Here is a 21887-nt window from a genome sequence, read left to right as displayed (position 1 = left end):
TCGAACTCGCAGGGGCTGGGGAGGGGTAGTGTGGGGGGGGGGGGGGGGGGCGGCGCGGAGGCGTGGCCGAGCTCCCCAGATACCTGCCCCTCCCCCCACCCCAAACACCACACGCACGCTGCCAAGTCCTTCGGAACTTTTTATTTTGGGAATTGGAGAAGGTTCTGATCCGTTCCCTCCACTGGGCTTCCCACCCCAGTATGTGAAGGGAGCCTCCTGCTTTAGAACCCCCAGAAAGCGAGATTGGAGGGCTGGCAGACAGGGGGAAGGGAGGGGGCAAAGGTTGGAATGGGGCCGGGCGGGGCGGGGGGGATATCCTTGGGGCTGGCGAGGGGACAGTGGCCACAGTTGGGACAGGAGAGTCACAATTTGGGCAAGGGTCTCGGTGTGGCCAGTCTGGGTAGAGTAGGGGCATCCATTGCAGCAGGAGACAGTGTAGGCCAGGAAAGGCATGATGTGGGCTGTGCAGAGGTCAGGGTCCCCGTTTGGTCAGACAGGGGCACAGACTGCTCAGGGTCAGGACAGGCTGCGTAAAGGTCAGGGTTGGATGGGGGACTCTGTCCGAGCCCACAGTGCCTGACCTTTGTGACTTGCTGATGAATGAATGCATGAGGGGCCAGAAACAGGTGCCCAGCTGGACACCGGTATAGGTGGATGGTAGGGCTGGGGCATTCAACCCTGGTGCCCCTGACTGCCCAGGTCCCCTTCTAGCAGAGGCTGCTGATTTCACTCTTGCTGCACCCCCACTTGCAGCAGTTGCTGGAGAGGCCAGCCAGGACATCTCGGCTGCCCCGAAGGGCCCCTGGGGTGCCCTGCCAGCCCTGTCGGCCACCATAGAAAGCCTGGGGGGACTTGGTCAGGGCCAGCCACTCGCTGGAGACCACTGCCTCATCCAGCTCGCTGTCTGCGTTGGAGTCTGCGTCTTGGAAGGCACCCCCTGCAAAAGATGAAAAGAGTTAGTGCTTGGGACTCTGTCACACCCAGAGGAGTCGGGGCTCCTGGCTGGTCCAGCTACTTCTCTGTTCTTGTGACTCAGCCTCATAATTAAAGATTTTGATTCCACTCAGGCCTGGGTTCTCGCTTTGATGGGCAGTTTACTCAGCCTTATTGAGCTGGACTTTCCTCTTCTGTCATACCTTTTCCCCTACCATATTTATTGAGGACCTGATGGTTAAGAACATGTGTTTGGGAGCTGAACTGACTGAGCACCAATCCTGTTATAACCTCTCAGCTTCGGTTTCCTTGTCTGCAAAATGGGGACAAAACTGCAAAACTCCTATCTTCTAGGGTTTTATACAGAGTAGATGACTTAATTAATACCCATTTAAAAAAACAAAAAAGCAACTTAGAATAGTGTCTGGCACATGGTAGGCACTCAACTTTGTCCTAATCTGTTTTGACTCAATTTTGTCGCTTTACAAACCTGCAAAGTGCAGGGGCTGTGCTTCCCTTTTGCAGATAAAGAAGATTAGGGAAGGAAAGCAACTTGGTATGTCACCTACTAGGTGGCAAATCTAGCCTTGTACTCACCACACCACTCACACTCCCTTCCCCGAGGGCTTGGAAAGCACTTTAATTTCTGCTTCTGAATGGCACTTACCAGGGTTGTGCAAACAGCAGCCTTGCCTAAAGCAGGGCTCAGGGCTCCCACACAGCAGGTGCTCCAGACTTAGCTGATGTGAATGCCTTGCTGCCCCTCCCACATCCCAACTCTGCAGCTCTGCTAACCGGCTCCCCCAGCCTTGGCACAGCTTTGAGGCTCTCATCTCCCCAGCTGCCTGTAGCGGAGGAGAGACTCTCCTGTCCCAGCCCCTCATCTCACCTCCATCCCTGGCTCCTTGGACCCATCCTGTGTCCTGTCAACACCCCTAACACACGCACCGAACCTCCCCAGCCTCACCCATAGCTTCCTGGTCCAGGACGTCTGACCGTCTCCACCGGGAGCCCCCGCAGGTGAAGATGACTGCTCGGATGAATTCACGGCCGCAAAGCTTCACTCCATAGGGTGCTGCCCGGGCCTCGGTCCTTGGCCACAGCTCTCCAGCCAGCACCCCCACGGCCAGCAGCAGCAGCAGCAGCAGCGGGCGTTTGGTCATGCTGGACAGGGCTGCCTGAGATGTGAGAGTTGGCACAGCAAGGCAGCTTCCTGGCGGTTGGTGCCTCCACCACCTCCTAGCCCCCCATTTATACATCTTAGCTCCCCCCACCTGTTGTGGAGGAGACAAGTGACCTCCTTTATCTCCACCAGCAGAGAGGAGGCGGGCATGGCCCCCCTACCCCAACCTTTCCCGTTTCCTGGACCAAGCGATAACCTTTCAGCAGGGATGGGGTGACGTGGTCCAGCTCACTGTTGTCTTCATCAGAGAGAGGCAAGAAGGCCTCCGCTCAGCAAAGACCAGGTACCCAGACCCCTACCAGACCAGGAGAGAGGGCATAGCCAGTCCCCCATCACCACCATACTGCTAGGGTCCCAGGCCTCTTTTATACTAACAGCAATAGTGAGTGCTTACACAATATGGGCTGTGGGGCCGGGCACTGCTCTAAAGATGTATATTTGTTTAATCGATTTAATCCTCCCAATAACCTAGGATAATGGTTCTCAAAATCTGAGCAAGCCTCTGAATCTCCTGGAGGGCTTGTTAAAACACAGATGGCTGGGTCCTACTTGCAGAGCTTCTGAATCTGCATTGGCAACAAATTTCCAGGCCATGCTGATGCTGCGGGCCCAGAAACCATACGTTTTTTTTTTAACTTTTTATTTTTATTTTTATTTTTTTTTTAAAGAAAGCTGAAGTCTTTTTTTTTTAGTTTGTTTATTTATTTATTTTATTTATTTATGGGCTGTATTGGGACCTCGTTGCTGCACACGGGCTCTCTCTAGTTGCTGCGCGCGGGGGCCACCCTTCACCGTGGTGCGCAGGCTCCTCGCTGCAGTGCCTTCTCCTGTTGTGGAGCACCGGCCCTAAGTGCACGGGGCTTCAGTAGTTGCGGCACATGGGCTCAGTTGCTGTGGCTCACAGGCTCCAGAGCACAGGCTCAATAGTTGTGGCGCATGGGCTCAGTTGCTCGGCGGCATATGGAACCTTCCCAGGGCAGGGCTCGAACCCGTGTCCCCCACGTTGGCAGGCGGACTCTCCACCACTGCGCCACCTAGGAAGTCCTAACTTTTTATTTTATATTGGAGGATAGCTGATTAACAATGTTGTGATAGTTTCAGGTGCACAGCAAAGCAACTCAGAGGTACATACACATGTATCCCTTCTCCCCCAAACTCCCCTCCCATCCAGGCTGCCACATACCATTAAGCAGAGTTCCCTGTGCTACACAGTAGGTCCTTGTTCAGAAACCACACTTTTAAGAGCCACTGGACTATCAGACTAGGACTAAGATTGTCTCCATGTTACAGAGAAAGAAACAGAACAGTGACATAAGGTGCCAAGGTCAGCTAGTAAGTGGGGTTTAAACAGAGCCTCTGGCTCCAGAGCCCATGTTCTCCAAGGAAAAACATTTTAAAAAAATTTTTATTGGAGTGTAGTTGATTTACAATGTTGTGTTAGTTTCAGGTACATAACAAAGTGGATCTGTTATACATACACATATATCCACTATTTTTTTTAGATTCTTTTCCCATATAGGCCGTTACAGAATATTGAGTAGAGTTTCCTGTGCTGTACAGTAGGTTTTTTTTTTTACAGTAGGTTCTTATTAGTTGTCTATTTTATTTATAGTAGTGTGTATATGTCAGTCCCAATCTCCAAACTTATCCCTTCCTCCAGGGAAAATTTTTAAGGATTACAAAAAAAATGTTATGAGGACAGTTTCAGTTTTACGAGCTGAAAAGAGTTCTGGAGATGGATGGTGGTGATGGTTGCACAACCATGTGAATGTACTTCATGTCATTGAACGGGACACTTGAAATGGTTAAGATGGTACATTTCATGTTATGTGTATGTTACCACAATTTTAAAAATAATCTTTAAATGTTTAACTAATATCATATACAGAGAGGAGCTGTCATGCGCTGGGTAATGTTTAACAGTGGGTTTTCCAGATACAAATGAACTTATTTACAAAACAGAAATAGATGGGCTTCCCTGGTGGCACGCACAGTGGTTAAGAATCTGCCTGCCGATGCAGAGGACACGGGTTCCAGCCCTGGTCCAGGAAGATCCCACATGCTGTGGAGCAACTAAGCACATGTGCCACAACTATTGAGCCCATGCTCCACAGCTACTGAAGCCTACGTGCCTAGAGCCCGAGCTCTGCAACAAGAGAAGCCACAGCAATGAGAAGCCTGCGCACCACAAGGAAGAGTAGTCCCCACTCACCACAACCAGAGAAAGCCCACGCACAGCAACAGACCCAACATAGCCAAAAATAAAATTAATTAATTAAGTTAAAAAAAAAACAGAAATAGCCTCACAAACATAGAGGACAAGCTTATGGTTACCAAAGGGGAAAGGGGTAGGGGAGGGATAAATTAGGAGGTTGGGATTAAAAACACACTACTATGTATATAACAGGTAATCAACAAGGACCTACTGTATAGCACAGGAAACTATACTCAATATTTATAATATATATATATAGATCTGAATCACTGTGCTGTATACCTGAAACGAACACAACATTGTAAATCAAGTATACTTCAATTTAAAAAAATATGAGAAAATAACAAAACAAAAAACCAATGGGCTCTCCAGAAGAAAAAAAAAAGGCCCTGATTTGTAGCAGTTGTAGGTTTCTGGCCAGTTTCAGGCTACCAACATGATATCAGTGTGATGTCATCAAATTCCTGAAACGTTAACAATGAGTTCTCACAAATCAGTATAAGCCAGCTCCAGGACACCACCAAAATGTGAAAAACATTGCAATTTGTGCAATGCTAAAAACACTGATTTTTTTTTTGAACACCCATGTCATCATTACCCAGATCAGGAAGAAGAACAGTGCCAGCACCAGGAATGTCCCGCCCCTCAACCCCCCACCACAATCTCTTCTTCCCTGCTGAGGTGACCACCATCCTGACTTCAGCCATCATCATTTCTTTGCTTTCAGTAGTTTTGTTTTGTTTTGTTTTGTTTTTTGTTTTGGTGGTGGTGGTGTTTCCTTTTTTTTTTTTTTGGGCCACACCTCGCAGCTTAGTTTTTCGACCAGGGATTGAACCCAGACGCTCGGCAGTGAGCGTGCAGAGTCCTAATCGCTGGCCCACCAGGAAATTTCCTGCTTTTCATTAGTTTTAACACCAACATGGGCATCCCTGAAACAGACAACTGAATCTCTGAAACATAACTTTTTTTTTCCTTTTTTTTTCATTCTGACAAATTGAACTTTTTAATCAAAGTATGACACACACAGAAAAGTGCCCAGATCATCCGTGGACACCTGGAAGAATTTTCAGGAAGTCAACACATTTCTGCATCCACCGCTTAGTTCCAGAAACAGAACATTCCCAGCCTCCACCCAGAGCAGGGGAGTTAAGCTCCATTGTCTGGGAGGAGGGGTACAGGGGAATTTGTGGACGTGTGTCAAAATGACACTGACAAATAAATACTTTGGGTGAGACACTTTGAGGCTATGCAAAGATTCTACTTCCCGTTCCACCCAGTGATGTTTGCATTCACTGGTGGGGCGTGTGTGTAGAAATTATTACTGTGCTCTTTGCTTATTAGTAATTTTCCATTTACCTCACTTCTGCATTTGCTATTATTTGTTATTTGGAATTCTTCTGTAAGGAAAAGTTGTTTCATCTCCATTTATTTACTTGTTCAATTCTTTATTTATACCAGTATGGACTCATGTATAGTTATTTTTATTCCTTGGCTTAAAATCCAATACTATTATTTATTTCACAGCCCAAATTGTTCCAGCTTTGGCCATTGGGAGCTCTTTCAACTGGCCCCTGCTAAGCATTTTCTGTCAGGCACTGCTCTTTTGAAATGACTCCATTTTTTTTTTTTTTAAATACTTCCTTTCTTTCTGGCACCACAAGATGTTCCAGGCTCATTTTGCATTTCCCCTGCTCCAGTCCGAGAATCAGCCATTTTCCCAAGGAGCCTGGGTTCCCTTTACTGGAGAGTGGCATTGAAAAGCCAAGATCTGCATGCTAAGTCTGCTTATTGCTGCTGGGGGTAGGTGTTGATGTTGTTGCTTCTGGGCCTTCTCAGCTGGTAGCATTGCTTTATTTTTATTATTATTATTTTTAAAATTTACTTATCTTTGGCTGTGTTGGGTCTTGGCTGCTGAGAGCGGGCAACCAAGTTGTGGTGAACCAAGTTCGCTAGTTGTAGTGAGTGGGGGCTACTCTTCATTGTGGTGCACAGGCGTCTCATTGCGGTGGCTTCTCTTGTTGCAGAGCACAGGCTGTAGGTGCATGAGCTTCAGTAGTTGTGGCACATGGGCTCAGTAGTTGTGGCACACGGGCTTAGTTGCTCCACGGCATGTGGGATCTTCCTGGACCAGGGCTAGAACCCGTGTCCCCTGCATTGGCAGGTGGCTTCTTAATCACTGCACCACCAGGGAAGTCCCAGCATTACTTAAAAAAACATATTGAGGTAAAATTCATATAAAATAAAATTGACGATTTTACTGTTACGTGCACACGCCTGTTCATAGTAGCACTAGTCACAATAGCCAAAAAAGTGGAAACAACCTAGATACTCATCAACAGATGAATGGATAAACAAAATATGGTCCATCCATACAATGGAATATCACTCAGCCATAAAAAGGAACAAAACAATGACATGCTACAATGTGGATGAGCCTTGAAAACATTACGCTGAGAGAAAGAAGCCAGACACCAAAGGTCACATAGTGTATAATTCCATTTATAGGAGATGTCCAGAACAGGCACACCCATAGACAGAAAGCAGACCAGTGGTTGCCAAGGGTTGGGAGGAGGGAGGAATCAGGAGTAATTGCTACTGGGCATATCTCTGGGGTGATGAAAGCATTTTGGAGCTAGACAGAGGTGGTGGTTGTACAACATTAGTATAGTAAACGCCACTGAATTGTTCACTTTAACACCGTTAATTTTATGTCAATTTCACCTTTTTTTTTTTTTTTTTTCTGCCATACCATGTGGCATGTGGAACTTCCCACAACCAGGGATCGAACCTGTGCCCCCTGCAGTGGACGTGTGGAATCTTAACCACTGGACCATCAGGGAAGTCCTATTTATTTATTTATTTTTTTAATTTCACCTCAATTTTGAAAGAAAAAAAAACCAATAATAGGGTCTCTAGTGATGGGCAGAACTGGGTTCAAATCCCACCTCTGCCTAGTTCCTGCTGTGTGACCTTTGGCAAGTCACTTAACCTCTCTGTGCCTTGGTTTCCTCACCTGTAAAACAAGGAGGATTCAATGAGTGTGTCAAATTCTTAAAGCTGTCTGTGGCATGTAATAAGTACTGCTTAATTAAATGCTATTTTTGCTTGACACATCCCCTTTGGATTCGAACTTTATTCCTTTGTCCTTTTCTTCGTGACAGACTGCTGGCCTTGGTTGCCCCCAAGGCCAAGGGCAACACTCCAGAAGACAGAAGTCATATCTGATTGTATTGCTTCAAAAGGGCTGATGAATAATATGCTTCCCTCCTCTGCCTCTTCTCCTGGCCACTCTCCAGGGATGCACCCTTCTGCCCTTTTCTCCATATTCCCAATCCTGGTCTAGGGGCTGCTGACGAACAAATACGTCAGGAAATATTTGTTGCCTGACTGTTTGACTTTAACTGACTGTTCCAGAACAGGAAGCTTCTTTTGTGCCTCACACAGAATCAGAGTTTTGAGCCCAACACAGCTGGGTTCCCATCCCACTTCCTGTGAGCAAGGCACTGCGCCTCTCTGAGTTCACTGGAAAGATAAAGATAAGTGTATCTACTTTATGGGGCTGTTGGAGGACTTGGGTGAGATTATGTAAAGTGTTTAGCATCGGGCATAGCACCCAGTAAGTGCAGTGGGTTGAATGGTGTCTTGCAGAACGATAGGTTCATGCCCTAACCCCCAGGAGCTGTGAATGTGATCTTATCTGGAAAAAAGGGTCTTTGCAGATGTAATTAAGGACTTTGAAATGAGATCATCCTGGATTATCTGGGTGGGCCCTAAATCTGATGACAAGTGTTAAGGACACAGACAGAATAGATATGGCCAAGTGAAGATAGAGGCAGAGATTGCAGCAATGTAGCCAAAGAGTGCAAGTCATGCCAGGAGCCACCAGAAGCTGCAAGAGATAAGGAAAGGTACTCCCCGAAAGCCTTCAGAGGGAGCCATGGCTCTGCTGACACCTTGATTTCGGACTTCCGTCTGCCACAGCTGTGAGCTAGTAAATCTCTGACTGTAAGCCATCCAATTGTGGTGAACTGTTACAGCAGGCATAGGAGATTAATTCATAAGAATTGGGAAGTGGTATCTGCTACCAATATTACTATTGTTATTGTATCATCATCACCACCATTATCATGGTCAGCGTAAAAATGCACTCAAATCTTACCAATCTGGGGGTGGGGGGATGAATTGGAAAATTGGGATTGCCATATATATATATTACTAATAAGAAAAAAAAATCAAATTGTACACTTTAAATATAAAAAAAAATCTTACCAATCAATCCTAAATAAAGCCATTCTCCAAATTTCTTAACTAATTTTATTTTTGAACAGTTAATACATTCACGTGCTTCAAAAAACAAAAAGTACAAGGTTTACGCTGCAGTATCTCCCTCCCAAGTCTTAGTTGCCCTCCCTTCCCCGACAGGTATCCCGCTGCTCTTGATTTCTCAAGTTTCTTCCCAGAATTTCTGTGCACATATGAAAAGAAATATGGGACTTCCTAGGTGGCGCAGTGGGTAAGAATCCACCTGCCAATGCAGGGGACATGGGTTTGATCCCTGCCCCTGGAAGATCCCACATGCCGCGGAGCAACTAAGCCCGTGCGCCACAACTATTGAGCCTGTGCTCTAGAGCCCGTGAGCCACAACTATTGAGCCCATGTGCCACAACTACTGAAGCCCACACGCCTAGAGCCCGTGCTCTACAACAAGAGAAGCCACAGCAATGAGAAGCCCACGCACCACAACGAAGAATAGCCCCCACTCGCCGAAACTAGAGAAAGCCTGTGTGCGGCAACAAAGACCCAACACAGCCAATAAAATAAATAAATAAATATATAAATTTATTAAAAAAAAAATATGAATACAAGTCCTTATCACTCCCTCCCCCCAACACACCTGCTTTTACATTAAATGTGGCATGAAAAAGTTGTTTTCTTTATTGTCGTAAAATAGACATAATATAAAATATAGCAATTTTAAGTATACAGTTAAGTGGTATTAAGTACATTCACACTGGTTATTTTAAAAAATATTTAATTAATTAATCAATTAGGTTGCACCAGGTCTTAGTTGTAGCTGGCAGGCTCCTTAGTTGGGGCATGTGAACTCTTAGTTGTGGTATGCACATGGGATCTAGTTCCCTGACCAGAGATGGAACTTGGGTCCCCTGCTTTGGAAGCCGGGAATCTTAACCACTGCACCACTGGGGAAGTCCCATACATACACATTGTTGGGCAACTATCACCATCATTCATCTCCAGAACTTTTTCAACTTCCCAAACTGAAACTCTGTACCCAATTAAATAGTAATTCCCTATTCCTCCCTCTCCCAACTCCTGGTAACCACCATTCTTTTTGCTTCTATGAATTTGCTTACTCTAGGTACGTTGCAAATTAAAACCATACAGTATTTGCAAATTAAAACCGTACAGTATTTGCCCTTTTGTGTCTAGCATCTTGCATTTAGCACAATAGTTCAAGGTTCATCAATGTGGTAGAATGTGTCAGAATTTCAGTTCAAGGCAGCGGGTTTTACATATTCTTCTGCACCTTCCTTCCCCTGTCCCCCACCCCCGCCCCACTTAACACCAAATGCAGGAAATCTCCCCTTTGTAAAGCTCTCTTTATGCACCCTTGTTATTTTCTACAGCCCCATAGTATTTTGCTATGTAGATGTCCCACAGTTAATTTCACTGCCAGACACAGACATTTTTTCATCTGTTAGTTCTTAGGTTAACAGTGAAGAACCTCATACAAATGTCCTTTTACATGTATGCAAGTGTACCTGTACATAAATTCTGCAAAGCTAGATTTCTGCCTGGAAGATTATGTGCATTTATAATTTTTACAGATATTACCAAATTTCCCTCCTTGAGGATTAGATTAATTCACACTCCCTCCAGCAATGGATAAGAGTCCTGTTTCCCTTCGGTTTTACCAACAGAGTATTATCAAACTTTGGATTTTTGCCAACAGGACAAGTGAAAAATGGTATCTCAGAGTAGGAAAAATTTGCATTTCCTTTACCACAAGAGAGCAGAACAGATTTCCATATTTCCATGTGTTTAAGAGCTATTTATAGTTTTCTTTTCCTCTCTGGTCACCTTCCGTGCCCATTATTCTTTTAGGTTGTGGAGCTTTTCCTTCCTGATTTCTAGGAGCTTTGGTTGTTTTTTGGTTTTTTTTTGGCCACTCCACACAGCTTGCAGGATCTTAGTTCCCTGACCAGGGATTGAACCCAGGGGCCATGGCAGTGAAAGCCTGGAATCCTAACCACTAAGACCACCAGGGAACTCCCCTAGGAGTTCTTTATATATTAAAGAAGCTTACCATATGATTATGAAACGGTAGTAAATATTTTTCCCAGTTTGTCATTTCTCCAAACTTTTAAATTACTGACCACTAACATTTATTGAGGATTTACTATATGTCTGACTTTGTCCTAGGTACTTTAAACATACCATTTCTTTTCAACTTACTGATATCATTTTTCATCTCTAAATGCTACAATACGCATTTTCTTACATAATATAATGCCATTTTCACACCTAACAAAATGTACAATCATTCTTCAGTATCATCTTACACCAAAGCGAATATTAGTATTTCCCTGAGTCTCTGAAATGTCTGTTTAGAGTTGGTTTAGAGCAGTGCTGGCCAATAGAACTTTCTCTGATGATGAGAATGTGTTTTCCAATACAGTAGCTACTAGCTACATGTGCTGTTGAGGGCTTAAAACCAGTCCAGTGAGTCTGAGGAACTGAGTTCTTCACTGTACTTTATTTTAGTTTGTTTTAACAGCCTCATGGAAAATTACAGACCAATTTCCCTGATGAAGCTAGATGCAAAAACTCTCAACAAAGTATTAACAAATCAGGGACTTCCCTGGTGGTCCAGTGGTTAAGACTCTGAGCTTCCACTGCAGGGGGGTAAGGGTTTGATCCCCCCAAAAAATCTTAGCAAATCAAATTCAGCAATACATTAAATGGATCATATACCATGATAAAGTGGGATTTATTCTAGGGATGCAAGGAGTTTCAACATCTGTAAATTAATCAGTGTGATACACCACATTAACAAAATGAAGGATACAAAGAATATGATCCTCTCAGTAGATGCAGAAAAATTATCTGACAAAATTCAACATCTTTTCACGATAAAACCTCAACAAACTGCTATTTAGAGGGAATGTACTTAATATAATAAACGCCATGTATGACAAGCCCACAGCTAACCTCATACTCAACACTGAAAGCTTTTCCTCTAAGATTAGGAACAAGACAAAGGTGCCCACTCTCACTACTTTTATTCAACATAGCTCTGGAAGTCCTAGCCAGAACGATTAGGTAAGAAAAAGAAATAAAAGGCCTCCCCTCCCCGTAAAAATAGCCACACAGGACTAGTGATTACCATATAGGACAGTGCAGATTTAGAATCTGACTTTCTCACCCAAATACATCTCACCTGTACTCATTGTTTCCATTCCTCCCCTCCCACTTGGCCCTCAGCCTTTTGCAATGTGACATAAGCCACTGAACCCAGGTCTCACCCAGCCCCACCTCTCCCCAAACTCTATTGTATCTTCATTGGTTCATGCAAAGCCCTCACTAGTTTAATTTCTGCCCCCTCAATCCCAGATCCCCAATTCCTTGTGCTTCCCAAACCTTTGCCAGCACATCTAAGGCATTTGCTACATGTTCCTGAACTGGTAGATATTCTTAAATAATAAGATGTATTAATATCATTTTGTATGTTTCTATGTTTACTTTGTATGTTTATACAAGTATGTTGTAATTTGCAAAATGACATTGTGTACTAGATCTCCATCTGTATCCTTTTCAGAGATACACTGCAGGATTTTTTGTTTATTTTGTTTTGTCTTTTTTTTTTTTTAACCGCATTGAGAGCATTTATTAACTTCTTTCCTTCAGCTTCCTCCCCACAAAAAGTTGTCTCTTTGCTGTGGGTGGGAGTGGCAGAGGCAGGGGTGGGGGTGGGGGTGGGGTGGGGACAGGTTGACATGGGTTCGTGCATGAGCCCCAAGCATTTTCTCTAAAAGCCCAAGGATTTAGGGCATCGACTTGATGATCTTTGTTTTAATTTTTAAATCTCAGTCTATTTCTTTCTTTTACAAATCTTCCTTTCAGTGCCTCCAGCAATAGGTTTCCAAGATTGTCTTCCTGTATCAAAATCCTGCTTCCATTGTACGTCCGCAAATCTGTTTTGAGTGTGTGTCCCCTGACATCAGATTCCATTTTATCTATGGATATAGCTGCACAGTGTTTACATATCATATAAATATATATATACACATATACATATACATATACATATTTCTTTTACCCTATTGTGTTTGTAGTTTGAAAAGTTAGAAGAACCAGCCTGCTAATCATTCACTACACCTCAAGTTTAATAAGCAGAAATGCACAGGCTTTTAAGATGAATTTCCAGCATAGCAGAAGGACACCTTGTTTGCATTTCAATGCAACGTGTCAGGTTCTTATTTCATCACTCACTGGCACATTCGTGAATGGTTCTTAATTTCTTTTTGTCTCCTTTTTAGCAAAACTCTGTGGAGACCTCTCACTCTTGCCACTCAGGTCAGGAGCAAGGTTGCCTTATTTTAAAATGCCACAGTGTCTGAGTTTCACCCCATCAGCACCACATTTTTAAGGAACTACTTTGTTGCTTTCACCGTTGGCTTAGTGTTCTGTATCATGCAGTTTTCTTATTTCATCTTTCTAGTCCTCTAGGGATGGACACGTACATTGCTTCCAACTTCCTGCTTCAGTAAGCATTCTTGCCTGGTGCAAAACTCAGTGAATGTAAAAAACTTGGAACAGAATCACCAAAGTCGTAGTTCTTTCAATTTAACAGGGATCCAATAACTGGCTTAAACAGGAGAGAATGTTTGTCTCTGGTGGCAGACAGCCTGGGGACCCTGGGTCCTTCTGTCAGTTGCTCCACCATCCCCTAGGACAGTATCTTCAGGGACATTTGGCCATGTCTGGAGACATCTTTGGTTATCACACCTGGCAAAGGGAGGGAGGAGGTGGGTTGTGTGCTAATGTCACCTAGTGAGTGGTGGTCAGGGATGCTGCTTAATACTCTACAGCACACAGACCATCCCCCTGCGACAAACAACAATTTGGCCCCAAACATCAGTGATGTTGCCTGCCCTAGAATAGTCCCCACTCCTTTTTGGCAGGACTGACGCCATGAAGAGACTAAGACAGGTGTCCTGTAGCACACTCCGCCCTTGGGGTTTGTTAGTTGCTTCCTGATGTCATTTAACCTGTTCCTCTATGCTTCCTACTTCCTGCAAACTGGATATTAGGTTGAGAGACTTGATCAGAGTCAAGTATAACATTTGGCAAGATGTGTCCTAGGGGATGCTGTGAACTTCCTTTGGTATCATATCAGAAGGCCCAGGAAGCCCAAGGGTCCCTCCACGGTCATGCTGCGCTTCACTGAAGCTAACGCTGGTGAGCGTCTGGCCTCCATGATGAAGTCTGCACCCCTACACCTAGTGAGCCCTGTGTGTTATCGTTCTCCCTGTCATCTTCACACCTGATGTTTGATAGTATCCACTGATGAATACTGCCTAAATCAATTATTTCATTGGCTTCTGCAAAATGGTGATTTTTCTAATTCTCTCATTTCTTCCACAGTTTTTTTTGTTTTTTTTTTTTTAGCCATGCCACACAGCCTGCAGAATCTTAATTCCCAAACAGGGATGGGACCAGGGATCACGCCTGGGCCCCCCGCAGTGGGAGCACACAATTCTAACCACTGGACTGCCAGGGAATTCCCTCCTTCCACACTTCCACATTTTTTAGCTGGCGTTCTTGGGCTGTTTGGTGACCGTGAAAAGCTACTACTGGGAAGGCAAGATCGTGCTTAATTCCTTACTTTTGATTACCAACGTTTCTGGGAAGGAGTTGGTTAAGAGCTGCTTCCAATGGTTAATAAGTGCGTGTGTGTTTTAACTTTCAAATCAAGGTATAACATACATAAAGTGCACAATCTTAAATGGAGAGCTCAGGGAATTTTTACAACTATATACCTGTGCAACCACCACCAGATCAAAACATAAAGCATTTCTAATTCCACACTGCTTTCCCTGCCACTAAGTTTTATAATGAATAATTTTGATTGAATAAGTGATTTCCAGCCTTCTTTGTACCCATCTTGGGGGTTCAAGGATGTCAGGAAGGTGGGGAAATGGGTGGGAAGTAAAAACAGCGCTTCTTGGCACTGCCGCACCGAACATGGCACCCAAACCTGTCTCACAGAAGTAGCTGCAGAGGTGGAACAACTTACTCTGCCAGTCGGGATTTATCCTGGGCACCTCCTGCCTGGAAGTCTCATTAATTCTTGGGGCTCGGCTAGCATCTCCAAGCAGACTAGGACTGCTGCTTCTCATCTAACATCGAGGTCACACCCAGGGGCGGCACATCACACTGGAAAGTCCTGCAAAAGGAGACAGGCTGTCTGGGTTCTGCTGCCTTCAGTTACATGATCTTAGAGGAGGTACTTTCTCCCCTCTGAGCCTTTGTTTGCTCACCTGTCTAGTGGGGGGAATATTCCACTTTGCTGGATTCTTGGGAGGATTTCTGCAGAATCCTCTGACTACCTTTACATTTCTGACCTCACCTCCCGGCGCCTTCCTCTTTGCTCACTCCACCCCAGCCAGATGTTTGTTCCTGTCCCCAGGCCTTTGCTTCTGCAGTTCCCACCACCTCCGGTTTGTGGGGCTTGCCTGCTCCTTCTTTCAACTCAGGCTCAGTTCGAATGAACCCTCCTCAAGTTACACAGGCTACAGAGTCACTCTTATCACACACAGTCTAATGTTGCTTTTTATTTTTTTTGAGTGTTGTTTTTTAAATTGAAGTATAGTTGATTTACAATGTTGTGTTAGTTTCAGGTGTAGAGCAAAGTGATTCAGATACATACACGTGTGTGTATACACATATACATGTGTATGTATACATACATTCATATATGTATGTATATATATTCTTCCTCAGACTCCTTTCCCTTATAGGTTATCACAAAATACTGAGTATAGTTCCCTGTGCTATATTATCAGTCCTTTCTGATCATCTATTTTCTATATAGTAGCGTCTCCCAGCTCTTAGGAACCTATCTTACATATTAATTTCACTGCTAATTGTATCTCTTCCTGTAGTAGAATGCAGAGCCTAGGGACCTGTCCGCTTTTTTCACTTCTACAGCCAGGGCCTTGCAGGAGGAAAGTGTAATGCTGGTTGAACTGGGAAACAGAAGCTCAGAGAGGTGGAGCCACTTTCTCATTGTCACACAGCAGAATTTTAATCAGAACTTCAAACTCTGAGCCTTTGCTTTCTTTTTCCTCCCTCCTTGGTGAAGATTAGGGCACAAAATTTAAGGGGTGTCAAGAAAAATTAGTCATCAAGATATTTTTAAAAGCCAAAATTGGGAATTTCTTGGCGGTCCAGTGGTTAGGACTCTGTGATTTCACTGCAGAAGGTGTGGGTCCAATCCCTGGTTGGCGAACTAAGATCCCCACAAGCTCCGTGGCACAGCCAGGGGAAAAAAAAAAAAAAGGAAAAGTTAATGTCAACAAAAGGCAACAGATGAGATTCGACCCTACGCTTACGTGACTCACCCCACCCTAATCTCGGTCCTGGAAGATCCTCTCATTATTTAAAATTTTGCTTTTTTTTTGTTCACCATGGATTTTTTTCCCCATTAATTCTGACATTTAAAAAATATTGCAATATTTCATTAGAATATTTTTCATCTTGATGATTGAGTTTTTGCACCCAAGACGCTCACCCTAGTACAGGCCCCGCTTGTGTCTCCTCCTCCCCTAGAGAAACTGAGGCACGGAGGACTGGGGATGGGAGTGGAGGAGGGATGGGGGAGCTGTGTGGAGCCCGGCTGAGCAACCCGAGCTGCCCCGGGAGGGGCTGGACGCTGACCTTTGCTTATCGCCAGCGACACAAGCAGCTAATTAAATCCCCCGCCTGCGGGAGACCTTTCCCAGGGCGGCCCGCGCCTCCTGCGGCGCCGAGATAGCCGCGGTAGCCCCGGCAGCGGTGACCTTTCCCGGCCCGACTGGGCGAGGAGGCGGGAGAGAGCGGAACGGAAGTGGTGGCAGGGCTGTCGCTCTGGGGCTGGGCCCTGGGATCGAACCCCGCCTAGGCTCCCCACGTTCATCCTACAGCCGTAGGGCAATAGGGGGAGGGAAAGACCGCCCGATGACGTCATCGAACCCCAAGCCCGGCCTCCGCCGCCGACGTCACAAACAAGCAGCGCAGGCTCACCGCATTCCTTCCGTGACGTCAGTGCGCGAGGCCAAGAAGTGGCCCACCGGGAAAGGGAGAAGTCTGAAGGAAGAGCGCTTTCCTTTCTCGCCCTTTATATTTGGTAAGGCGTTTAAAGTACGCAGGAACGGACTACCACTCCCATCTGGCCTCGCGTGCTGTGCATGCGCACAGCCTCCAGCAAGAGAGCGCGGCAAACCTTTGGGCTAGATTGACGTCTCTTTGCTCGAACCGGAAGGCAAGTTTTACAGCCGCAAACCAATCCCAACCTCACAGACCCCACCCCTTTATTCTTAGTCGGCTGCTTCCTTGCGGGAGTGATGGGCTCCTCTGCCTTTGAGGGCTCAGTTTCCTTTGACGGACACTCACATCGATGAATCAGAGCGCCGGGAAGTCGAGAGGCTGTTGAAAAGCGTGCCTTGGAGCCAATAGCTTAGCGGCAGGACCTGGCGCGGTCCAATCACTTTTCCCAGTGCCGCCAATCACCCTTGGCCCCGCCCCCGACGCGTGACGTAAGTAGGGTGGGTAGCAACAGTTGCCCCGGTGAGGGAAACGGAGGCGCCATAGCCACGGTAGTCGTGGCGACCAAGCAACCCGGCAACGCGAGTCAACAACAACAACCGCCCGGCCGACCCCCACCCCCACCCCCCCGGCCCGGCCCGGGGACCCCGGCACGTTCTGTCCCCTTCCCAACATCGCCTCCGAGACCTCTGGAAAGCCCTTCCGCGGACAGAAGTGGGGAGAAGCCGAGGTAACCCGGGCGGCCCCAGGGTGGCGGTCCGGGCCGGGGAGGGCGGCGGGGCCCGGGCGGCGGGTGTCGCTGTAATCATAGTCTTGGGGGAAGGGGCGGGCGGTCAAAATGGCGGCGGCGACCGTCGGGGCCGTGGGGGAGGGGGCTGGGGCCCGGCTGGGGCGACACCACCCGCCCCCGGGCCCCGCAGCCCGGCCCCCGCGAGGGGCGGGCGCTCGCAGACAGACGGCTAGTGGAGGTCGGCCGGCCCGGGCGGGGGGCTTTTATATGCCGGGAGGTGCAAAGGGGCGGGACTGGGAGGGCTGGGCCAATGGGCGAGAGGGAGGGGCGAGGCGGGACCGAGGTGGGCGGGCGGGGCCAGGCCGTAAGGTGTGGGCGGGGCCGGCTGGTGCCCCGGGAACCGGGTGGGGCAGCTGCCGCCTAGGCCTTCCTGCCTCCCTAAGCGGTGGAGGCCACCTGTGCCTCGTCACTTTAGAACCTGCCAGGACTCAATGTCTACCGCATGTGAGGCCTCAGTTTTCCATCCTGTAAAGTGGGGAGAATCACTGCCATCACCTCTTTTTTGCATTTCAGGGACTCCTGATTCCTTTCAGGAATTTCTCTAGGGCTCATTCTTGAACTTTTTACTCCTACCTACTGTTTCTAAATGTGTCTTATAGATTAACTGTTAGTCTTGATTTCAGCATTACTGTTCACTCCTAAATCTGCCTTCTCTCTGAGAGGAGGTGAAGGTAAACAGTTTCATGAAGCTGTGGGCTAGGGATATGGCTTTAGTCTGGACGATTTGGTTTGCAGAAAGCCAAGGCCATGGCAGAAGAGGAGTGATCTTGGGTGACTGAGTTAGAGGAACAGAAACTTGATTGCTTCTCTGTGGGCAGCTCTAAGATCTAAGGTCCCGTGTTGTCCCTGGGCAGGGAGCTCGTTCCTGGAAATGGGACCATTCCTAGCTGTTCTGCCCATCCTGGTGTTCTTTTCTGGGAATGGGGAGTAAATGGCGCCTGAGGAAGTTTCTGAAGCTGCTTCTCTTAGCCAGACACATGTTTTTGTGTCAATCAAGTTGGTGTCAACTGGGTCACATGTCACTGAGGAGGTATCAGCCTCCAGAGCCACGTGGGCAGGGAGCTGGGACACCGAGGTCAGAGGGAAGGGGAAGTGCTCCACGTTTGTTAGAAGAGAATCTGAGTGGCTGCTTTGCCGGGTGACAAGATCTGCCAGCTTGCAGAAGAGTTTTTCTTTTTTTTAAATAGCCATCCAGGCCAAGTCCACTGTGCTTATTCTCCGTCTTGCTTTGGGACTTGGCATCAGCAGAGCCGAGTGCAAACTGCAGCCGTTTTCTTTTAAAATGAATCAATAAACTTCAAGGAGAAGGAACGTTTCAGGTTCTCCCAAAGCTTTCCCCCAAGAATTTGAGATAAGGCTGGGAGGGTGGGGCTCACTTCTCCAGGGACTTTTCCCAGGTCAGGCCCTCTTTGAGAGGTGGTAGAACCCCTTGAAAGTTAGGAAAAGGAGAGATTAATTTTCTGTAAAAATCTAGAAATAACCAAGTTGCCAGATCATCGACACCTGTTAGAAAGGTGAGCTCTGAGCAGAAAGCGATGTTACCGATGATCTAGTCTTGCTGACTGCCCCTCCCACCCCCACCCCCACCCCCACATCTTATGCATTTGAAAGGCCCAAGCCCAGAGGCCTTAGACTCCAGAAGGGAACACTGGCTTTGGCTGCTTGCCCTTGAAATAATCAACTGCTTTCTAGCTGTATGCTTCTGGGCAAGTAACTTAACTTCTCTGGGCCTTAGTTTCCTCCCATCTAAACTAGGGACAGTGATCATTGGTAATGATTTTAATCTCATATTACTGTGCTGTGGATCCCATAAAAGAATACATGTTGAGCATCAGATACATAGTAATTGCTCAAACTATGTTGGCTGCTACTGTTATTATGATGATTGTCGCTTCCTGCTCAGCCCTTGGAATTATACCGTTCGCATTTATTTTTATCATTCTGAATCGGGTGACAGCCTTGTGGCTTTAAAGCTTGACTCACTTGCTGGGCTGTGTGGGCCAATGACAAAGATCCGGGGAAGCTGGGTACTAGGACTCTAGTTTCTGGTGGGAAAGTGTCACTCTCCTAAAGCCCTTCTCCAGCTTTAGGAGAGTAGCCAGAAAGAAAATTTGTCCCTGGGCCCAGGCTCAGACTCAGCCTTCTGGGAGGCAGCTAGATGAGCTGGGGCTGTGGGTGTCATAGGAAAGGCGGGAACCTGGGAAAGGTGTCTCTGGAGCTAAGGGTCTCACCCTCCCCTCCTGCCACACACCCCAGCAGGACCCCCTCCCCCTCACCTGCCAGGGACATGGCCTCCAGATACCAACAGCGCATAGTCTTCCTCGCCTAAGGGGCCTGTTCTGGACCAAGAGGCATCACTTACCCCTGTAGCACAAGCTTGCTGCTGGCAGGAGGCAGTAAGTTTTTTATAAGGTCTCACCAGTCGGTAGATTTGAACCATCTGTGACGCTCACTAGTAGTGTGTTCCCGGCATTGTGGACACTCATTTGACAGTAAAAGTTGAGCCCCCACTGTGTGCCTGTCAGTGTTCTAGTAGCTGGGGGATAGAGTGATGGGCAAAGCAGGCCACATCTCCACCCTTGGGGAAAGCTTACCTTCCTGGTCGTGGAGGGAAGAGGAAAATAAACAAACAGGATACAGGGCCAGGAAAAAAGAACAAAAAACAGGTGTATGCATTCCAGAGGGCTTGGAAGGGGGATACTTGAGACCTAAGAAGGTGACTCATAAGCAGAGACATGAATGATAAGGAGCCAACAGGTGGAGGTGAGGAGAGTATGCCAATAGATGGAAGAGCTGGTGCAAAGGTCCTGAGGCAGGAGGAGACCTGGAGCATTTGGGAAGGAGAGACATTGTGGTTAGAACATTCAGAGTGAGAAAGGGGACTGGAAAGGGCCAAATCCCATGGGGCCCTATAGGTCATGGGAAGGGCTCTGGATTTTATTTATTCTCTGTGATGGGGAGCCTTGGAGGCTTCTCAGTAGAGGAGTGACATGATAGGGTTTGTGTTTTCAAAGGATCTTATATACTGTAGAGGCAGGAGTAAAGCCAGGAGCCAGTGCTGAGTGGGTCCAGGCAAGAGATGATGGTAGTCCAGACTAGCATGGTATTGATAAAAATGGAGGGAAATGCCCAGCCTTAGGATCTGTTTTGGAGGAATTATTGACAAGTCTTAAAAGCTGACTGGCTAGGGAGTTCCTTGGCAGTCTAGTGGTTAGGACTGCAAGCTTTCACTGCTGGGGCCCAGGTTCAATCCCTGCTTGGAGAACTAAGGTCCCACCCACAAGCGATACGGTCCAAACAACACGACCACCAACAAAACCAAAAAACCCCAAACTAAGTGGATATAGAAGATGAGGGCAACTTACATTATTATATTTAATTTCTCTGTTCCCCCAAAAGTTCATTTTTGAAACCAGTCTACAGGTGAGGAAAGCGAGGTTCTCTTTCCATTTCCTTGGGAGGACCTTGTCCAAGATGTAAACCATTTGGTTAAGGATCTGGCATCTAAAACAGGTTGGCAAACTTACAGCCTTCACCTGTTTTTTATGGCCTGTGAGCTAAGAATGATTCTTACATTTTTAAGAAGGATATTTTATGACATGAATAATATATCATGATATGTGAAAATTATATAAAATTCAAACTGCAGTGTCTAGAAATAAACTTTTATTGGCACGCAGCCACATTTGCTTGTTTACATATTGTCTGTTGCTGCTTTTATACTCCAGTGGCGGAGTTGAGTCATTGCAATAGACTGTCTGCCCTCAAAGGCAAAAATGTTGACTGTCTGGCCCTTCACAGAAATTTGCCAGCCCCTGACCTAAATAATTGAGTCAAACATTCTCTAAAAACAGGTGTTGACTTTGAAGATAGGTGCAGCTATTGGTGCTTTTTTTGGCAGTTTCATTGCTAAGGAACAGATTTGCTGAGTCATGCTCAAATAGATGGGGACCTCCTAATCCTGTGTATGTATTTGTGACTTAATCCTCTCTAGGGAACACCCTACAGAACTCTGCTTAACCTAGTCATCCACAAACGGAAAAGAAAAGGGGTTCCCTGGTGAAATAATTATGGGAAACTTGGCATTCTGTATCATTTTTTTAATTAATTAATTTATTTGATTGTACTGGGTCTTACTTGCAGCTCGTGGGCTCCTTAGTTGCAGCATGCGAACTCTTAGTTGTGGCATGCATGTGGAATCTAGTTCTCTGACCACAGATCGAACCCAGGCCCCCTGCAGTGGAGCAAGGAGTATTAACCACTGTGCCACCAGGGAAGTCCCTCTGTATCATTCTTCCTGGAGACTAACAATGATAGTACTGAGAAGGTCTCCAATAGAGGAGTTGGTTTAACTGTTTTATCCATCTCCCCTTCCCCCTTTTGAGCTCAGCCTTTCAGTTGTCTCATCACCGCCTCCCCCTGCGCCTCAGTAGAAA

General features: G+C 46.5%; 2 protein-coding genes across 5 annotated transcripts in view; one reads left to right on the top strand and one right to left on the bottom strand.

Annotated features, from left to right (window-relative positions):
• Positions 1 to 296: 296 nt before the first annotated feature.
• RLN3 (relaxin 3) lies at positions 297 to 16730 on the bottom strand. 3 transcript variants are annotated; one of them, XM_057710422.1, is made up of 4 exons: positions 16641 to 16730; positions 14653 to 14802; positions 1901 to 2111; positions 297 to 937 (listed from the first exon to the last, which is right to left on the bottom strand). In XM_057710422.1, the coding sequence occupies exons 3-4, from the start codon at positions 2094 to 2096 to the stop codon at positions 708 to 710; spliced, it is 426 nt and encodes a 141-aa protein (XP_057566405.1). In that variant the 5' UTR covers positions 2097 to 2111; positions 14653 to 14802; positions 16641 to 16730; the 3' UTR covers positions 297 to 707. The 3 variants fall into 3 exon arrangements, with proteins under 3 accessions (XP_057566405.1, XP_057566403.1, XP_057566402.1); XM_057710420.1 differs by lacking the exon at positions 16641 to 16730 and adding an exon at positions 16296 to 16470; XM_057710419.1 differs by lacking the exons at positions 14653 to 14802; positions 16641 to 16730 and having other exon boundaries at positions 1901 to 2299.
• Positions 16731 to 17193: 463 nt separating this feature from the next.
• RFX1 (regulatory factor X1) overlaps positions 17194 to 21887 on the top strand; it is a 31613-nt gene continuing 26919 nt past the window's right edge. For both annotated transcript variants that reach the window (XM_057710109.1, XM_057710108.1), the window contains exon 1: positions 17194 to 17391. The gene's annotated coding sequence lies outside the window, so the exon portion shown is untranslated. The remainder of the gene's footprint in view (positions 17392 to 21887) is intronic.

This window comes from Hippopotamus amphibius, chromosome 15 (genome assembly GCF_030028045.1).
Source record: "Hippopotamus amphibius kiboko isolate mHipAmp2 chromosome 15, mHipAmp2.hap2, whole genome shotgun sequence".
Taxonomy (NCBI): domain Eukaryota; kingdom Metazoa; phylum Chordata; class Mammalia; order Artiodactyla; family Hippopotamidae; genus Hippopotamus; species Hippopotamus amphibius.
The sequence above is the reverse complement of the archived record's forward strand: the minus strand, read 5'-3'. Positions and strand labels throughout refer to the sequence as shown.

What these genes read in the sequence shown, in the direction of transcription:
- RLN3 (XM_057710419.1), bottom strand. Translation starts at nt 2,192, where the DNA reads ATGTATAAATGGGGGGCTAGGAGGTGGTGGAGGCACCAACCGCCAGGA. An exon ending in CCTGGACCAGGAAGCTATGG is followed by an intron (nt 938 to 1,900) that starts GTGAGGCTGGGG and finishes CATCTTTTGCAG; the next exon opens with GGGGTGCCTTCCAAGACGCA.